General features: G+C 42.1%; 1 protein-coding gene across 1 annotated transcript in view; it reads right to left on the reverse strand.

Annotated features, from left to right (window-relative positions):
* The window catches only part of KIAA2012 (KIAA2012 ortholog), a 120,034-nt gene that overhangs the window by 54,489 nt on the left and 43,968 nt on the right, over nucleotides 1-21,577 (reverse strand). The window contains 2 exon segments of the mRNA XM_007469183.1: nucleotides 3,485-3,561; nucleotides 17,330-17,398. Coding sequence (XP_007469245.1) covers nucleotides 3,485-3,561; nucleotides 17,330-17,398 — 146 coding nt within the window.

Genomic DNA, 21,577 nt, shown 5'->3' on the forward strand with positions numbered 1-21,577 from the left:
CCCCCGCTCAGGATAGATATGTTAACACTTCCTGCTAGAATTTTCATTTACAATTTTAATACACTTTTTAGGTGCTGGTCACTTCACCCAACCTTTCACCTCTATCTACATAGAGAGGCCCTGGGGAAAAGGAAAGGCTTCTCTAGCGATTGATGTCAGCCACCGAGGTTAAGAGCAGTGCTCGGTCTCTGACTGTATCCCCGGAACTAATTTCCCTTAATCAAATGAAACTCCTTAAGAGGAGCCACAAGGCAGAAAAGAAAATATATGTGAAGGAGAATACCAAATTCTGTGAGGAGTTTGAAGGACCTGCATTAAAAAAAAGGGCACCATACCTTTAGGAGTTCAGAACTGGCAATGCTCCACATGCTGCTATTAATATGCAAAAAATGCCTTCATAAATACTTGATTCTGTTCACAGTAGGGAGGCAGTTCATTTGAAAGAGGAAATGGGAGCTTGGAGTTGAGACATGTCTGTTTGTCTCCTTTTTCTTTTTTTCTTTCTCTTTTCATCTCCACATTTCCCCTTGTAGGTTTCTTCCCCCTCCTCCAACTCCTAGGAAGTTGTTGATGTCAGTGACTACGCATTTCTATTTATGGATTTACCGCCGAGGCCCTGATTCTCGGCCAGGTGCGGAAGAGGTGCCTCAGGCGCGAGTCCCACGGTCTGCCATCCTGTGTCGGGGGGTGGGGGTGGGGGGGCGGGAGTCCTCCTCCTCCTCCCTGATCACGCCCGCAGCGCAGACCTCCGCTTCGGAAGCGCACAGCGGAGGTTTTAAAATCCAACCAGTAGGGGGCACCAGAGGCGGCCTCCAGAACCCGGTAAATCCCGGAAGCCAGTCACGTCTGCAAAGCGCTGTCTGGCTTTCTCTCTCACTCGCCTGTCAGAAATGGGTTTCCAAATCGAGGTATGTGACTTCTCGATAAAGCATGGTGATAACAACATATCCCACCTTTGGGTTTTTTGTTTTTGTTTTTTCCCTCGCAGCTAGCACACTGACAAAAAAGTAAAGGTATTTTGTGTGACCGAACTCCTAATATGGTCAGACCCCAGTGAAGGGAGGGAGGGGGTGAGTCGGGCGTGGCGGGGGTGGGGCATTAATGGAAAGGAAAGAAGAGCAGAAACTGCTGATGCTGATAAAGATCAGTTTTGTGTGATATCCTAGCCTGCTTTAGAGTGGGAGGGCGACAATGGAAGGAATCCACTGAGTGTGCCAGTGGCCCATCAGGGTACGTAACCGAAATCTGCTGGGCAGAAATTTGTTTCTAAATCCTTCCAGATGATTTACAGTAAACATGAAATTAGTCATTTACATGGAATAGGTTGAGGAAGTAGGGAAAACTGAAGTCAGTGATTAATCTAATGAAGAGCTGTTAGCCTCAAGAAGTAAGGGGGAGGGGAGGCGGGGGGACACCGCCCCCTCCCGGACCCCACCCCCCTTTCTCTGTGTTTGGGGGCTGGTGGGGCTTCCTATACTTTTCCTCAGATGGTTTTGCTTTGGGGGCTACTAATAAAGGAAATAAGACTACTGCGACTTGAATAAACCAACTGGTGGGAACAGCCCCCCTTCTTTCACAAGGGAGGCACAGGCAATGCCCTGAGGGAGCTGGTTTGCCACGGCTGCGCAGGGGAAAGCCAGGATTAGAGCTGAAGACCCTCAGTCTGCTGTTCCTCTTTCTGACTACAAGGTTCATAATTCAGTCTAGGACTTAATTTGACATGACTGAGCCACTCTTTTTTTTTTTTTTTTTTTTTCCCGGTACGCGGGCCTCTCACTGTTGTGGCCTCTCCCGTTGCGGAGCACAGGCTCCGGACGCGCAGGCTCAGCGGCCATGGCTCACGGGCCCAGCCGCTCCGCGGCATGTGGGATCTTCCCGGACCGGGGCACGAACCCGCGTCACCTGCACCGGCAGGCGGACTCTCAACCACTGGGCCACCAGGGAAGCCCTGAGCCACTCTTTTATTGCAGGTGATATGAGGTCTCCTGGAATACAACCACGGGGCCGTGTGAATTTGGAGAGTTTAGGGTATATGAGGTATTTGCAAGGCCTTTGCAGTTGTGGAATTATCGAACGACAGCACATTTTCCTCAGTCACAGACTCTCTTGAAAAAGAAAACCTTCTAGATCCCTTATAAAGGGTGTCTTCAAAGCAGGCACGTAAAACAAAAACAAAAACATGCAAATGTTGGTTCTGTGGTTCCTCAGTAGCAGTAAGGGTCGACTGGGCTGTGTTTCAGCGCAGGGGAGGCCTGACGCAGGCCCAGGGTCCTAACAGGGAGAGCTCAGGTTCTTCCTCAGAAGCGGCTAGGCACACACAGGAAAACAAAGTTACCTTTATTATTACTGTTTTTTTAGTGAGTGTGAGGGAAGAGGAGAAAGGAAGTTGGAGATAAGGGAGAAACAGAGACCATGCCGGTGCCACCCCCAGTCCCACCACCCAGCTATTGCCCAGTAGGGGGAGACCTGAGAGAGCCCTGGGCTGTGGGGCTTCTGCCCCATCTTCTCTGAGACCCGGGAAGCTCTAGGAATTCCCCTGAGTTGTCTCTCTAGAGTGAATCTGAAGACAGTGCCAGCCTCAAAGCTTCAACTGAAGGAACAAATTTATAAATATTTGCGAACATACGTCCTTGAACCACTAATATATATATATATATATATATATATATATATATATATTTAAATTGGGCTCCTTTTACATATCTGACATGGGCAAATGTTAAATCAACTTTGTTACATATTCTTTTTTTTAAAATTAATTTATTAATTTATGGCTATGTTGGGTCTGTTTCTGTGCGAGGGCTTTCTCTAGTTGTGGCAAGTGGGGGCCACTCTTCATCACGGTGCATGGGCCTCTCACTATCATGGCCTCTCTTGTTGCGGAGCACAGGCTCCAGATGTGCAGGCTCAGTAGTTGTGGCTCACGGGCCTAGTTGCTCCGCGGCACATGGGATCTTCCCAGACCAGGGCTCGAACCCATGTTCCCTGCATTAGCAGGCAGATTCTCAACCACTGCGCCATCAGGGAAGCCCGGTATACTTAATCTATTCAGATGAAGCATTTTTTCCCTTTCTTCACAGTATCCTTACATTTTTTTCTTGATTGCTATTTTTTTCTCCCTATTAGGAATGAGAATTGGAGTAGAAAAATGGGCCCATTGGCACAAAGTCTTAGTGCCTACTGCCTCGATGGAGGATGCCTTTCTGTGTTTCCTTGTTCCCTTTTTGACTGTGCAGAAGTCAGGGAAAGGCCTATTCAGCTTATTTGCGCACGCGAAGAGCCAGACAAAACAGTCCAAGTTGAGTTAAGACATTCCAAGTCTATGAGTTAAGGAACATTTGTGATTTTATAGTCTACTTGTCTCATTTAATTGATGAGGCAAATGAGGCCCAGAGAGGTGAAGAATCTCACCCAAGGTCACACAGCAAGTAGGGACAACAACCCCAAAGTCCAGTATCATGCTCATGCAGAGTCAGTACTGTACCTGCTTCTCTGGCTTTTGGGTCAAAGGTGAGGTTTCATTAAGATTCATGTGAAGATCAGTTCTGGATTCAGTGTTTGCTATGATGAAAATCAGAGAGAAAAGGGTCAAGGTTGTCAGACCTAGGTCTCATGAATTTTTATATATACCATACCCGTACACACCTAGCTCGTATGTGTAAGATTGGAAACACACACATGCCTATGGCATTCGTATTTACTCACCAAATAACACATGTAACCTCTACAGGCACAGTCTAAATGCACCTTATATATAGTGTTGAGACTTTATATTCAAATTTCTCTTTTCTTGTTTTGGCTGCTCTTTAAAAGAACAAAAGTACATTCTTTGTGCTACTAAAATTCAGATAAAGCTGAAATTAAGAAGGAAATATTGATGGAAAAAGATCTGCTGATCCTGTTGAATATAAATTTTGTATGATCCTACTTCACTGAGGTAGGAAAATGCTTCTGCAACCTTCCAGATAGAGAGATCAGAGACTTCCCTTTTCCCTCATGTAGTGGAAGGGCAGCAGGAGAAGTGAAACGTGAAGCAAACAAAGGCAGAGGCCAAAAGGGGGCTGATGGGAGGGGACTAATGGAAATCATGGCGCTCACCCTGAAGCAGGCACTACACAGACACCGATATGTGGCTGGCGTGTGATCTGCATGACTCTGCTCCATGGTTGTGTTATTGTGTTATTGTGTTATTGTGTTATCATACTCTCTATAGGTCTGGAAGCTGAGGCTCGAAAGATAAAGTAACCCACCCGAGGCTGTACAACTAGTGAGGTTTTGAGTAAGGATTTGAGTCCAGGACTGCCTCACTCAAACCTCATGCTGCAAAGGGATAGGATTGATTTTGTTTTCCATTTTTTCCCCTAAGAAAGTAAATTTAATGTTTATAAAGGAATGTTTATTTGAGGGACAGATTTAGCTAAGTGCATGGCTCCCCTGACAAGGATTTTAGTCTCTTGTGTGGGACCAGTGTCCAACAAAAAGTTCTTTACATACTTGCTACTCCTAAGTAGCTCTGTTAAGAGTCTGGCCATATGTGATTCTGCATCTCTGCCTCTTTGACCTAAAGCCTCTATTCATTCCTTGTGGGCTGACCTTCCTTTTTCTGTTGTTTCTCAGCTGTTCTCATCTATCTTGTTTGAAAATGGCTTCTGCACAGATTTAAAACATTTCTTATTTAAGACAGCTGGGGAAACTGAGGCCCAGAGAGTGACTTCATGTGACTGACTCAAGGCCATACCTTGAAAGAGCACAAGCCCAGAACCTGAACCCAGACCTCCTGACTTAGCCTCTCCTGCTCTCTCCTCCACCTCACACTGCCTTCTGTTAACCTCACTTGGTCTTGCCACATCACAGCTGCTTGGCTCGGATCCATCCTCTGCACAAATCCAGCCCAACAGAATTGTGTTGCGATGAGGTTCACTTCACTGTGGCTTGGAAGGAACCATGGGTCTCTTAGAAATGAAACTTATAAATTCTAATGCATAAGGAAAGTTCTTGCAACACCAGGAGAATGAATCAGTCAGCCAGAGTTCAAGAAATGTAAACACATTTTTAGATAGGAGACTGAAAAATTGCTTAAGACTTCTCCATTTCGTGGGTCAAGACCCTGGTAATTTACTGAGGTCCGAGCTGTCAAGGAGGAGACACAACTCAAACTGCATTCCTGGGAGATAAAGCAATGGGGGTGGTAAAACTTTCTCCCTGAACCATGTGGCAGAATCTACCCCTCTTCTCAAGTTGAAGAAACTGACCCATCAACCAACGAAGGCAACTGGCTGTGAACACAGGCCTAGTTCTTTCCCATTATTCCGGAGCTGGTGTGTACATTCACGGACTACAGACAACACAACTTCCAGGCCTGCCTGAAACTGGGAGCTCAGAGTCTTTCTGTGATGAACATTTCTGCCACGAAAGAGATAAACAGAAAACACATTCTTTCCCTGGCCGCCCACCATCAGGCCTGAGTAGATTTTCAAACGCTAGCATTAATCTAGCCACAGGCTTTTAGCAAGGAGATAGCATTCCCACCAGATAATCAGGCAGTTTCAGAGATGACCCTTACTAGATGGGGTCTCATCCCAAACCTCTTCTGCCTTCTTCAAATCATGGGATCCTTCAGCAAGCACTCAAAACTTGAAAAGCAGGAAAGAGCATCTGATGCTAGCATGGAATATGGGTGCCTTAAAATTTCCTTCTATTTCATCCTATGTTGGCCATGTTTAATTCCCAAGTTGTTTATTGTTTTAAATAAAAATGAAACATAGTCATATTTATTCCCATTGTTTCAGAATATTTATTTCCCTTGGTATAGGATGCTCATCTGATATCAAAATAGAGACTGAACTCCAGAAAGTCACCTTATCAGTGGACCACCTGATTCCTTCCTAGATGCGTGTCAGGGCTTGTGAGAGAACATCAGACCTGCAGGCGCCAAAGTGGCCTAACATTTGGTAGGTACAAGGGCAGGAGCTATTGAAAGTGCTGGCAGGAGCCTCTAAATTATGTGTAGGGTCTTTTTCCACACCTACCATTTCTGAGCCATGAGTACCTTTTGACCACTAGTGTGCACTCATGGAACTTCCCCCCATAACTTGCAGTAGTTCATCATTGAGGAGGGGATGTATCCATTGCCAAACAGATCTCAGAAAGTACCTTTGCCTTCTCACAGCTTTGCATGTGGACTTGCAGCAGAAGCCAATGGGAGAAGGCCTAAAAGTCAGCCTCTGTACCTTCATGGTTTTTTTACTTTTGGTCAAAAATGGAAAATGCAAATTCCAGGTTGTTAAAAAAAAATTCTTCCCAGTAGAAAATAACCATAAAAGGAAGGATAATTCTGGTCCCTTTTACATAGCCCTGCTGATCTTTCCTTCTTTACTTTATATAATAAGACTCAAGATGCCTATGACCTGTAGAGCTTTCCTCATGTTATAATAAATCTTGAGTCTGTTTGTTTAATGCAGGAGATCAAGACCCAAGATGGCCTTTTGGTATTGTCATCATCAAATTATTGGAACAAGATTTAAGACCTTGTTTATGCTACACATTTTCACTTTAAATCTTCCTGGTTGAGGAGGAGGGTGAGATGGGCATATCAAACAGTTGCTTAAGACCTGAGAAAGTCTCCAGCCTAAAGACATACCCCAGGGAGCTCTATTAAAGGAGCCAAGTAGATCTAGAAGATATGAGTCAGTCTGAATTTAAATATGGAAATGCCTAGTAAATACAAGGACAATATTTTTCTTCCAATTTGGAATAACTTCTTTTACTTACTTATATCTTCTTAGACCAAGGCTTGCTCAGTCTCAAGGATCTAGCTTTGGGAACACCAACTTCTCTCAAAAGTTCGTAAATTATTTTTTATGGAGAGGTCCAAAGGTACATGGCAGTTTACCAAGGCCCAAATGGAAGGAAAGCTAGATGACGGAATTGAAATTCGAGTTGTGTAGCAATAAAATATCAACTACACGAGAAACCCTCCAATCGATATACATCATAAGATTAATAAGGATACCTGTGGTGGAAGATGGTATGGAAGAAGGGAATTCAAAAAAGAGGCTGAAGGTAGAGCTACATACAAAGCAGCCAACCAATTCAATTCAATATTCTGCAGAAAATATTGTTCTTGGTCACTTGCTCTCAAACAAATGCAGATATCTGGTCTCCCAGCCTCTGGTCTTACCCCCTTCAATCCATTCTCTACATAGCTGGGAGAGTCATTTCTCTAAAATAAAAATCTGGTTATGTCAATTTCTGTGTAAACAGGATCTCACAATCTTTAGGATAAATTCCTTAGTTGCTGTTTATGGGCCTTCATGATCTGGCTGCTGCCTACCCCACCAGCTGTATTTCTCACTACTTCCTCCCCTACATGTACCTTGGGGTCCAGGCATTACAGGCTGCTTACATTTCTCCCATGCCACCATGTTCTCTAACCTTCATATGCTCCTTTTCCCTAGAGCATTCTTTCCTCTTTTCTACTTGGCTAGTTCCTACATATATCCTTAGAAACTCAGCTTAGGTGTCCTCTCCTTCCAAAAGCCTTCCTAAACTCTGGGCTGAGTTAGCCTGTGCTCATCCATAGCTCTCAGCACACTCCACTACTGTGGATGACTTTAAGGCATGGACTTTATCTCTCAACTGTATCCTTATGCCCAGCACATTATTTGGCATTAGTAGATGGTCAACTAGTGTTTGCTGAATGAATGAATGAGCAATCTTTATGTGCTCTGTAAAACAGACACACTAATTCTTTCTATTGGACATGTTCTGATGCTGGTGTCTTCATTAATTTTCAAATGAGTAATTGCTAGGAATGAAGACAACAGCAAATGTAAATCCTTAGGCCACAGGGAGATGTGTGAAAGAAGCAAGAGAGAAAGCAGGAGGAAAAATATCCTTAAGAAAAGCCTCATGCTTCTTTATGGTCTTTTTGATGAGAAGATAACACAAATGTCTGAAGAGTGATGAAACAGAAGACAGTATTTATGGATTACTAGTTAATAAAAGTTATTTTTTGATCACTCTGACAGAACAAAACTTAATATTCTCAACTTTATTATAGTTGAGAAATATAGCTGATATATACACACACAGACATATTGAAATCCATACCAGCTTTAAATGCATTGTGCTGGGCTTCCCTGGTGGTGCAGTGGTTGAGAGTCTACCTGCCGATGCAGGGGACGTGGGTTCGTGCCCCGGTCCAGGAAGATCCCACATGCCGCGGAGCGGCTGGGCCCGTGAGCCATGGCTGCTGAGCCTGTGCGTCCGGAGCCTGTGCTCCACAACGGGAGAGGCTGCAACAGTGAGAGGCCTGCGTACCACAAAAAAAAAAAAAAAAAATTCGTTGTGCTAAGCACGACTTCACTGCTTGAGCAAGGTCCTGATCCCTCTTGCATATCATACACTAAATGGACAGTGGATCCTGGCTTTAGGAGGGACACATCCTGAGAGTTTCAAGAGTCCTTAGATTTGTGAATACCCCTAGCGTGTATTCATATGACCAGTAAAACTAAAGTAGAAATGAAAAAGGAGGGAGAGTTCTTCAGACTCTTAATGAGTTGATAGATAAAGGATTAGAGTAATTTATAAAACGATTTTTTGGCAGAGAATCATCAAATTGTTAGACCACTTCATTTTCTCTTAATTCCATCACCAGTCCCAGCAATTGGCCTACTTTATAGGGCCATTAAAAAAAGAACCAGGGGATGGGGGTGGGGAGTAGGGATAAATTGTGAGATTGGGGCTGACATATACATACTACTATATATAAAATAGTAACAATAACCTGCTCTATAGCACAGGGAACTCTACTCAGTACTCTATAGTGGTCTACATGGGAAAAGAATCTTAAAAAAAACAAAAAACAAAAACAGAAGTAGAGTCATAGATGTGGAAACAAATGTAATGGTTACCAGGACATGGTGGGGGGGAGAGATAAATTGGGAGGTTGGGATTGACATATACACACTACTATATGTAAAATAGATAACTAATAAGAACCTACTGTATAGCATAGGGAACTCTACTCAATACTTTGTAATGGCCTACATGGGAAAAGAATCTAAAAAAAGAGTGGATATATGTATATGTATAACTAATTCACTTTGCTGTATATGTGAAACTAACACAACATTGTAAATCAACTATACTCCAATAAAAAATGTTTTAAAAATCAATGTTCTTCTTTTTTTTTTTTTTTTTTTTTTTTTTTTTGCGGTCCGCCGCCCTCTCACTGCTGTGGCCTCTCCCGCCGCGGAGCACAGGCTCCGGACGCGCAGGCTCAGCGGCCATGGCTCACGGGCCCAGCCCTTCCGCGGCATGTGGGATCTTCCCGGACCGGGGCACGAACCCGTGTCCCCTGCATCGGCAGGCGGACTCTCAACCACTGCGCCACCAGGGAAGCCCTGTTCTTCTTTTTAAAAAATAACTTCACAAGAGCTCTTGCACATGTTAGAGTGAATACAGGCCACAACGCTGAGGTTGGCTGGGTGTATTCACTAGCTTAGTGATGGTCTTCTGTCTCCCAGCCTCGCCATATCTATGATTTGACTTCTGCCTCCGTAAAATGACAAACTGTATGTGTCTCTGACTTCTGAAGGCATTTGCAAATAGTCAAAACTGGCTTTCAAGTCCACAAATACCCAAGGTCTGCCATCTATATAATTTTTAAAACTTCTATCATTTTTATCTGAAAATATTCCTTGGGGCGGAGATCAAGATTGCAGAATAGAAGGAGGTGGAGCTTACCTCCTCCCACAAATACATCAAAAATACATCTAGGGCTGCCCTGGTGGCACAGTGGTTGAGAGTCCGCCTGCCGATGCAGAGCACACGGGTTTGTGCCCCGGTCCGGGAAGATCCCACATGCTGCGGAGTGGCTGGGCCCGTGAGCCATGGCCACTGATCCTGTGCGTCCGGAGCCTGTGCTCCGCAACGGGAGAGGCCACAACAGTGAGAGGCCCATGTACTACAAAACAAAAACAAAAAACAAAAAAAAACATCTAATGTGAAACAGTTCTCACAGACTACCTACTGAAAATATTCCTTAAGAACAAAAGACCAAAAAGAAAACAAAAAGTTGTAAAAGCTCTATAGATTCCAATGAAGAGGTATTTTAAACTGCTCTTTGAAGAAGAACTACAATCCTGCAGCCTATAGAACAAAAACCACATTCACAGAAAGATAGACAAGATGAAAAGGCAGAGGGTTATGTACCAGATGAAGGAACAAGATAAAACCCCAGAAAAACAACTAAATGAAGTGGAGATAGGTAACCTTCCAGAAAAAGAATTCAAAATAATGATAGTGAAGATGATCCAGGACCTCAGAAAAAGAATGGAGGCAAAGATCGAGAAGATGCAAGAAATGGTTAACAAAGACCTAGAAGAATTCAAGAACAAACAAACAGAGATGAACAATACAATAACTGAAATGAAAACTACACTAGAAGGAATCAATAGCAGAATAACTGAGGCAGAAGAACGGGTAAGTGACCTGGAAGACAGAATGGTGGAATTCACTGCTGCGGAACGAATAAAGAAAAAACAATGAAAAGAAATGAAGACAGCCTAAGAGACCTCTGGGGCAACACTAAACACAACAACATTCGCATTATAGGGGTCCCAGAAGGAGAAGAGAGAGAGAAAGGATCCGAGAAAATATTTGAAGAGATTACAGTCGAAAACTTCCCTAACATGGGAAAGGAAATAGCCATCCAAGGCCAGGAAGCTCAGAGTCCCATACAGGATAAACCCAAGGAGAAACATGCCGAGACACATAATAATGAAATTGGCAAAAATTAAAGGCAAAGAAGAATTATTGAAAGCAGCAAGGAAAAAACAACAAATCACATACAAGGTAACTCCCATAAGGTTAATAGCTGATTTCTCAGCAGAAATTCTACAAGCCAGAAGGGAGTGGCATGATACACTTAAAGTGATGAAAGGGAAGAAGCTACAACCAAGATTACTCTACCTGGCAAGGATCTCATTCAGATTCGATGGAGAAATCAAAAGCTTTACAGACAAGCAAAAGCTAAGGGAATTCAGTACCACCAAACCAGCTCTACAACAGATGCTAAAGGAACTTCTCTAAGTGGGAAACACAAGAGAAGAAAAGGACCTACAAAAGCAAACCCAAAACAATTAAGAAAATGGTCATAGGAACATACATAGGGATAATTACCTTAAACGTGAATGGATTAAATGCTCCAACCAAAAGACACAGGCTTGCTGAATGGATACAAAAGCAAGACCCATATATATGCTGTCTCCAAGAGACCCACTTCAGACCTAGGGACACATACAGAATGAAAGTGAGAGGATGGAAAAAGATATTCCATGCAAATGGAAATCAAAGGAAAGCTGGAGTAGCAATACTCATATCAGATAAAATAGACTTTAAAATAAAGAATGTTACAAGAGACAAGGAAGGACACTACATAATGATAAAGGGATCAATCCAAGAAGAAGATATAACAATTATAAATATATATGCACCCAACATAGGAGCACCTCAATACATAAGGCAACTGCTAACAGCTATAAAAGAGGAAATAGACGGTAACACAATAATAGTGGGGGACTTTAACACCTCACTTACACCAATGGACACATCATCCAAAATGAAAATAAATAAGGAAACAGAAGCTTTAAATGACACAATAGACCAGATAGATTTAATTGATAATTATAGGACATTCCATCCCAAAACAGCAGATTACACTTTCTTCTCAAGTGCACACAGAACATTCTCCAGGATAGATCACATCTTGGATCACAAATCAAGCCTCAATAAATTTAAGAAAATTGAAATCATATCAAGCATCTTTTCTGACCACAACGCTATGAGATTAGAAATCAATTACAGGGGAAAAAAATGGAAAAACACAAACACGTGGAGGCTAAACAATACGTTACTAAATAACCAAAGATCACTAAAGAAATCAAAGAGGAAATAAAAAATTACCTAGAGACAAATGACAATGAAAACACGAAGATCCAAAACCTATGGGATGCAGCAAAAGCAGTGCTTAGAGGGAAGTTTACAGCTATACAAGCCTACCTCAAGAAACAAGAAAAATCTCAAGTAAACAATCTAAACTTACACCTGAAGGAACCAGAGAAAGAAGAACAAACAAAACCCAAAGTTAGCAGAAGGAAAGAAATCATAAAGATCAGAGCAGAAATAAATGAAATAGAAACAAAGAAAACTATAGCAAAGATCAATAAAACTAAAAGCTGGTTTTTTGAGAACATAAACAAAATTGATAAACCATTGGCCAGACTCATCAAGAGAAAGGAGAGGACTCAAATCAATAAAATTAGAAATGAAAAAAGAGAAGTTACAACAGACACCACAGAAATACAAAGCATCCTAAGAGACTGCTACAAGCAACTCTATGCCAATAAAATGGACAACCTGGAAGAAATGGACAAATTCTTAGAAAGGTATAACCTTCCAAGACTGAACCAGGAAGAAATAGAAAATATGAACACACCAATCATAAGTAATGAAATTGAAACTGTGATTAAAAATCTTCCAAGAAACAAAAGTCCAGGACCAGATAGCTTCACAGGTGAATTCTATCAAACATTTAGAGAAGAGCTAACACCCATCCTTCTCAAACTCTTTCAAAAAACTGCAGAGGAAGGAACACTCCCAAACTCATTCTATGAGGCCACCATTACCCTGATACGAAAACCAGACAAAGATACTACCAAAAAAGAACATTACAGAACAATATCACTGATGAATATAGATGCAAAAATCCTGAACAAAATACTAGCAAACAGAATCCAACAACACATTAAAAGGATCATACACCATGATCAAGTGGGATTTATCCCAGGGATGCAAGGATTCTTCAGTATATGCAAGTCAATCAATGTGATGCACCATATTAACAAATTGAAGAAGAAAAACCATATAGTGATCTCAATAGATGCAGAAAAAGCTTTTGACAAAATTCAACACCCATTTATGATAAAAACTTTCCAGAAAGTGGGCATAGAGGGAACCTACCTCAACATAATAAAGGCCGTATATAATAAACCCACAGCAAACATCATTCTGAATGCTGAAAAACTGAAAGCATTTCCTCTAAGATCAGGAACAAGACAAGGAGGACCTAATGAAACTTAAAAGCTTTTGCACAGTAAAGGAAACCATAAACAAGATGAAAAGACAAGCCTCATAATGGGAGAAAATATTTGCAAACGAATCAGCGGACAAAAGATTAATCTCCAAAATATATAAACAGCTCATGCAGCTCAATATTAAAAAAACAAACAACCCAATCCAAAAGTGGGCAGAAGACCTAAATAGACATTTCTCCAAAGAAGATACAGATGGCCAAGAAGCACATGAAAAGCTGTTCAACATCACTAATTATTAGAGAAATGCAAATCAAAACTACCATGAGGTATCACCTCACACCAGTTAGAATGGGCATCATCAGAAAATCTACAAACAACAAATGCTGGAGAGGGTGTGGAGAAAAGGGAACCCTCTTGCACTGTTGGTGGGAATGCAAATTGATACAGCCACTATGGAGAACAGTATGGAGGTTCCTTACAAAACTAAAAATAGAATTACCATATGACCCAGCAATCCCACTACTGGGCATATACCCAGAGAAAACCATAATTCAAAAAGACACATGCACCCCAGTGTTCATTGCAGCACTATTTATAATAGCCAGGTCATGGAAGCAACCTAAATCCTCATCGACAGACGAATGGATAAAGAAGAAGTGGTACATATATACAATGGAATATTACTCAGCCGTAAAAAGGAACGAAATTGGGTCCTTTGTAGAGACGTGGATGGACCTAGAGACTGTCATACAGAGTGAAGTAAGTCAGAAAGAGAAAAACAATTATCGTATATTAACACATATATGTGGAACCTACAAAAATGGTACAGATGAACCGGTTTGCAGGGCAGAAATTGAGACAGAGATGTAGAGAACAAACATATGGACCCCAAGCGGGGAAAGCGTCCGGGGGGGCGGTGGTGGTGGTGTGATGAATTCTGCGATTGGGATTGACATGTATACACTGATGTGTATAAAACTGATGACTAATAAGAACCTGCTGTATAAAAAAAAACAAATTAAATTTAAAAAATTAAAAAAAAATCCAAGGGAAAAGTGAAGTGTAGAGAGGTGTTGAGTTGTGATCCCCTGAAAGACTGTTGGAAGAATCTCTCTCTCCTGTTCTCTCGTGTGTGTGTGTGTGTGTGTGTGTGTGTGTGTGTGTGTGTGTGTGTGTGTGCATGTGCTTGTTTGAGGGTCTTCTAGATATCTAAATTAAAAAAAAATAAAAATAAAAAATAAATTGCTCTTTGAACTCAATTCCGAGGGTATCTGGTATTTTCAGAGTAGTGTTATATCCATTTTCTTACAAACAAATGGGGAGTGTTAAGCTCAAAGAGATGTAAGAATTTTTTGTTAAGGTCTTTGAGAAAATTAAGGGAACAGGTAAGTTTCCTCTATTCTAAGGCCTGAAGCAGGTATTCTGTGCTTATATGGGTAGTCCCATTGCAATGGGGAGTTATTTAATGGATATAGATTTTCAGTTTTGCAAGATGAAAGAGTTCTGGAGACTGGTTACACAGCAACATGAATCTACTCAACACTACTGAACCATACACTTAAAAATTGTTAAGATGGCAAATTTTATGTTATGTGTATTTTACCACAATTTAAAAAAAGATGTTAGGGGATAGGAGGAGATGAGGAATTATGCTCCAGGCAAAGGGAACTGTGTGTTCAAAAGCTTGGAAATGAGAAAGATTTGCATTAGCCTAAGGTCGTTTAGTTACTAGGAGCAGAGAAGACGAGGAATAAAAGTTTTCTTTCCCTTTCCTGGATATAAAGCTTGCCATGGGGCAATTCTGAAATAGCTCTAGTTTGTCTTTGTCACTTTACCATTTCCCTTTATGTTCTTTTCTCTGTGTGCCTCTTTTTCCATATAGCTAATATTCTTCTGTTCATACAAGCCCTCCAGGGTACCCCAACAGGCAGGTATGTTTCAACCCTTAAGACTCTTCTTACTCCCAAATTATCCACCTCTGTTCGCATCCCATCAGAATTTTTAGTCCCTCAGGGCAGCTGTTCCCAGCTAGGTTGCAAGAGGACAGCCATCTGATTCAATACATTTTTACTGAAGTGTGAATGATTGTCAGCTTCTCAGAAGTATCAGCTTTTTAAGAGACTACTTCAGAATTCAAAGTGTATCTATTATTAGTGAGACTTTAATAGGAGAATGAAGTGAAATTGTAACATTTTCAGCCGTATTAGGAAGGATATTTTTGGTCTGGAGAGCTACCCTGTAAACAGGCCTATCTGGCTTGATAATCTGTCTTAGGAGTTTGGTTCTTCCAAACTGTTTCTGCTGGGTTTCAGCTTCTCCCCGTATCTCTAAAAGTTGCAAATCATTTTCAGTGTTACCCACAAAAGGGTGTCTAATGCTAAGTAAGGGGAATTGGAGGGAAAAAAGGATGTGCAACAGAAGTCATTTATGACTATGAGTCATGAAATCAGGAACTTCCTAAAGTCTCACATATTGTCAGATGGAAATGTGCCTGTTTATTTTATTATTTTTAAATTTTATTGAAGTATAGTTGATTTACAATGTTATGTTAATCTCTGCTGTACAGGAAAGTGATTTGGTTTTATATATATATTATATATATATATATATATATATATAATATATATATATTCTTTTTCATATTCTTTCCCGTTATGGTTTTAGTTGATTTACAATGTTATGTTAATCTCTGCTGTACAGGAAAGTGATTTGGTTTTATATATATATTATATATATATATATATATATATATAATATATATATATTCTTTTTCATATTCTTTTCCATTATGGTTTATCACAGGATATCAAATACGGTTCTCTGTGCTGTACAGTAGGACCTTGTTGTTTATCCATCCTATATATAATAGTTTGCATCTGCTAATCTCAAACCCCCAGTCCTCCACCCCCAACCCCGCCTTCCCTTGGCAACCACAGGTCTGTTCTCTGTATCTGTGAGTCTGGGAAACGTCCCTATTTAGATTGATGTCACCATGCATAGTGGTAAAAATGTAGGTTTCTACAGTTCAAATCCCAGCTTTACCACTTAGTTGTGTCACCTTGGGCTAGTTCCTTAACCTCTCTGAGCCACACTGTCCTAGATGAAAAGTGAGAATAATAATAGAATTTACCTCATATCATTGCAATGAGGATGAAGTGAATTAATGAATGTAAAACACTCAGCACAATGTTCGGCATAAAGATAGATAGCAATGATAGTTATCATCTTCATCATCATCGTCATATCCTTCGCTGGTGGGCTCCTATTAAGAGCTGCTCTGGCCCAGTTCCAGCCAACAAGTGAGAGTGAACAGAACTGACCCTGAAACCCTTCGCATCACGGTCAGGATGTCCACCCAAGGAGAATGATGAGAGGGGTAACGCAGAATGCTGGGCTCCCAAGTATTTCTCTGCTTACAGATTTTGAGATTGGCAAGTGTTTGATGGTGCCCTCTCTCCTTCTAGTTTTGCAGTCTCTAGCAAAACCAGTGCCTTCCACCCAGCTCTGGCTCCAGCCCTCAATCTGTGACCTTGTTTCCTGTTGCTATAGCAGGTCTCTCATGCAGGATTCATCATTGCCTGCCCCAAAATAAGCAGTGAGGAAGACCACACACATTTCTCTATTAATGAAAGACTATTTTTAGGAGTGAGAGAAAGTCTTTACATAATTGGTCTTTTACCCCTGGTTTGAAGCAGAAGCAGCAGTGGCAGTGGGTGGAGGATGAGCTACACTCTCAGCTTTTGCTTATTTCTCCATGGGGGAAATGAAATAGCAAAGGAAGCTTGGATGAGGCAGAACTGGCCTCAGTCCTCCATTTAGAATACAAGCCCGAGAGTCTTTTCCAGATAGCTTTCTAGTTTGTGGATGTGCCGTTTGAACTGTACACAACTCTGGGAGACAATGCTCACTTCATTACACTGTGAGTTATGCACGGTATGATCTGCGAAACCCACAGGACATCTCTGCAAGTTCTCCTTCCGGGGCCAGCTCAGCACAGGCATTTGAGTCGACTTTTCTTCTCTCAGACCACAGCACACAGGGCTGCCCATGAGTAACTCTTGAGGATACTCCATTTCTCAGGCTCTCCAAGAAATGAATCTTCTTTCCTACTTATTAGTATATTTGGGGAGAAATTGTGTGTTTCTGGAGGTCTGGGTATGAAATAATATGTATGTGAGTCAAATAACATAGAGCAGAAGTAGAGGTGACTCTGTTGGGGAGAATCTTACCTTTCAGAAGATGCTGAATACTAGACTCTTCCTCTCCACGGCTGGTATTTGAATTGACAGATTCACAGGCTGAGAAACAATAAGGGTTTTGCCTGAGAGTGTGGAAAAGTCTTGAAAAAGAGCTATTCCTTACCCCAAGACGGGGGAAAACAAAGTGGATGGCTTGATGCCTAAGCCTCATAATGAATTAGATAGTTTTGAAAACCCTTAGATGCTATCATGGAGGGAAGGTTGATCTAGGATTTAAAAAACATTGAAGAAAATAATATTTTTATTTATTATAAGATGTTTAAAAGGGTGAAACCCTGCAGGTACTGTGCTGCTTAAATTCTGAGAGGAGAACTTTTGACAGAACAAGAGCATGAAAGAGTTAATGCCTGACACCCACTGTGAGGAGATGTCCAGATTTGAACAGGAGATGTGCTGCGGGACCCCAGTGCGTGCAGCGATGGGGGGGATGACAGACAAACGTGAGGAGCCCCTGCTTCCAGCTGTAGCGCAAATTCAAGGGTTGGACCAGGGAGACAGGAGGGATTCTAGCCCATCTGATTCTAGCCAGAAAGATAGGCTTTTGCACAGCCCTGATGAATTTTTTTTGCAATCTCTTAGAGTCACTTTTGATGAGAATCGTTCTCCTAGCTGTCCTTGTCCGTCAAAAGGAACACTAGTTAAAATAATGCTGTTTTAATGGCTGAGGAGAATTAGGATGACAGACCAGAGAAAGGTAGTTAGGGGAGAGGTAACAGCAAGGAGATCAGCTGAGTGAATCTGAAATGGAGGAATGGCTTTTTTTTTTTTTTGCGGTACGCGGGCCTCTCACTGCTCCGGCCTCTCCTGTTGTGGAGCACAGGCTCCGGACGCGCAGGCTCAGCGGCCATGGCTCACGGGCCCAGCCACTCTGCGGCATGTGGGATCTTCCCGGACCGGGGCATGAACCCATGTCCCCTGCGTCGGCAGGCGGACTCTCAACCACTGCGCCACCAGGGAAGCCCAAGAGGTATGGCTTTTAATGAGAAATTTGGTGTGTGTGTGTGTGTGTGTGTGTGTGTGTGTGTGTGTGTGTTTGCATGTGTATGTCAGAGAGACAGAGGTATGAGAGATCAAGGAGATAGAAATAGGGAGGAAAAAGTTCAGAGGGAATCAAATATATCTGAAAAAGATTTTGACATCTAACTACACCCCCAGCTCATTTCCAAATACATGTATGTATGTATGTGTATGTATTTATGCTTCATCGTCTCATTAATGATAATACATATACTAGAGACATTGCCAAAAAAGAATGTTTGGTTTTACTGATTTGCTAAAGTGGGGGGCTTGGAGAAGCCTGCTCCTTGGTACTTTCCCACCTTCGTGTGCACACAAGCAGCCACGTGCACACACGTAACTTAGGCTGAGCAGGGCAACTTGGGATTCTGAGAACCAACACTGGAGAGAGAAAAAGCCATAATTAGTGTTAATTGTTGACCTTACAGTTCAAGAATAGATGCTCTGGAGAATGGGAAAGGAGAACAAACATTAATTATTTATTAGGGACCTTGGAGACAGACACTCTGGATTAAAAAGAGAGAGATAAATTGCATAATGAATGTTAATTTTCCCTCAAAGAATTGAGTGGTCGGTGGTTGGAAGGGAAAAAGAGGCTAAAACAATCATGAAAGAGAAAGCTCAATGTGTGTCAGGGTGAGAGGGTGCAGGAGGGTTATACAAACACTCTCCATCACTGCTTACTGCTTTGCCTCTTCCTTACAGCTCCCAAGTATTTGCTATCAGGGTTTTCCTTAGAACTCGTATTATTTACCACAGTTGTGGGTAAATACTGCTGGGGAGCTCAGCCACTTCCCCAAGAGCACATAAGCCTGAAAACAGCCACAGTGCATGACCAGCTGAGAGGCACTCAGCACTGGAATTTATTTTTTATGTGTGTCGGTGGGAGTTTGACTTTAAGTGAAAGGAGTACTGGAGCTGAGTGCCACCCGGGAGAGGGCTGTGGTCCTGTGTGTGCCGCCGTGGGGTGACTCGGGCTCCAAGGCCTTGACTGTTGTTTCATCTTAATTATTGTACACAAGACACCCCGAAAGTCATCCTCTTAGCTGAAAGTGAAGACAGAAAAATGGTAGTTTGAGTAGAAAATTGGAGATGAGAATTGTAGCCAATTTTGTAAAGAGACACTATAAACAGGTTTGTCACTGGTTGCTCAGAGTGCTGGCTGGGCTCCCCACATCCAGTCGGCGGCTCTGGGGATTATCCCTTTGTCGCGTCTCCTGCGTCTGCCCACTGCCTTCCATCCAGGCCCTGGTCAGCTGCTGTCTGGATGATTCTACAGTAGCCTGAGCACTCGGCCTTTTCTCTTGCTTATTCCTGGCACACAGGGTGGGTTGCATGACATCCTTCCTCAAGCACCTGTGATTTCTCATTGCCTAAAAAGTGTCATTTCAGCTCTATCCTGGCACACAAGGCCTTCCCTGGCCTGGTCCTGGCCTGCCTTTCAGCCCCATCTCCCCCCATGAAGCCACTCTACAGGGCATTCTTACAGGGTACTCATCATTTCCTGCATGGACTCTGCTTTCTTATCTCTTTGCCTTTGTTCATGCTGGTCCCTCAGCTGGTCATGTCTTTCTCTCTTCTCTGTTTATCCACTTCTACCAGTTTCTTTCTTTTTTTAATTTTTTATTTATTTTTTACTTTTGGCTGCACTGGGTCTTAGTTGCGGCATGTGGGATCTTTTAGTTGCAGCATGCGATTTCTTAGTTGCACCATGCATGTGGGATCTAGTTCCCCAACCAGGGATTGAATCCAGGCCCCCTGCATTGGGAACACGGAGTCTTACCCACTGGATCACCAGGGAAGTCCCTCTTTTTTCTTAATAGAATTTTGTTTATATTTATTTAAAAAAAAATTTTGGCTGCACCTCCAGGCTTTTGGGATCTCAGTTCCCCACCCAGGGATCGAACCCAGGCCCCAGCATTGAAAGCACCAAGTCCTAACCACTGGACCACCAGGGAATTCCCTACCGGTTTCTTTAAAGTCAGTACAAATAGAAATTCCTCTGCAAAAATCCGTCCTCGTCCCCCAGGTTAGAATTCATCGCTCCTTCCTTGGAGGCCCCTGCATTGTGTTGTTGAGACCTCTGTTACAGCACTCATCTCATTCTGCCTTGCAGAAGAGTCAGTTGCTTGTGAATTTTTTCTCACAGGGGCTGTGAGGTTCTTGGGGGCAGCAGCCACAGGACCCGGGGTTGAGACCTGGGAAGTGGGAAGAAAAGAGCACAGTATCTGGGATAGACGGGCCTGGGAATGAATAAGCTCAGCTGCTCACCAGGTGTGATCAATGTGCACAAGGGGGTTAACCTCCTGTGTTTCAGTTTCCTCACCTGTGGTATGTGAATGAAAATACTCCCTTCAAAGGATTATTGGATGATAGAATGAGATGACATATGTGCCTGAGCATGTTTGCTCTTGATATCAACATCCTTCTCTTTCCCTTGAACATGGTAGGCGTTCTGTCCATTTGATCAAAAGAGTTGGACACAATATTATGGGTCTTCTCTCTTTTAGGTCCAATGATATTTTATATTGGAATTTTACTTAATACTTTATTATATACTGCATGTATGATCTGGTTTGGTTGTCACAAAGCAATGCAATCTAGGATGGGAGGTATTATTATAGATGCATTTTTTTGGGGTGCTTTTTTCTTTTTATTGTGTTTTCAAGGGAGAAATACATCATCTATTTACAAAATAGCTCTTGAAAAATACGAGTACAGATACTATAAAACGAAGCAAACTCTAGTCACGAGACACTATGTACATCATGCAAAAGCAACAGTTTGATCTCCAGGTTATGAAAACTAGAATTAAAATGTCACTACACAGAAAAGGTCCAAGTTCCCAGCTTGGCAAAACTTGGGTGCAGTTACATGAAACGTTTAATAAACTGAATTCTTTTTCCCCAATGTGTAAACAAAATGACAAGACTAAATCTGTGCCTGGCAATTTCAGTCTCACTCTGAAGCTACACAGAACACACAGACACCTTGTAGACTTCACCTGTTAGTCTGACCATCTTTTCTCCTTAGGTGGTAGGAGGAAGGGCAAGGTGACTGTGCAGAGCAAAGATGTGGGAAGTAGAAATACTGTACCCTAGACATTACAAAGTATGGTGAAGAGAAAGCCACAGTTAATGCATAGCCTAAGGGGGAAAAGACTACACTCCAACTTTGGAGAATTAATTTAGAAGGATAGGG

The sequence above is a fragment of the Lipotes vexillifer genome, unplaced genomic scaffold (genome assembly GCF_000442215.2).
Source record: "Lipotes vexillifer unplaced genomic scaffold, Lipotes_vexillifer_v1.1 scaffold259, whole genome shotgun sequence".
NCBI lineage: Eukaryota > Metazoa > Chordata > Mammalia > Artiodactyla > Lipotidae > Lipotes > Lipotes vexillifer.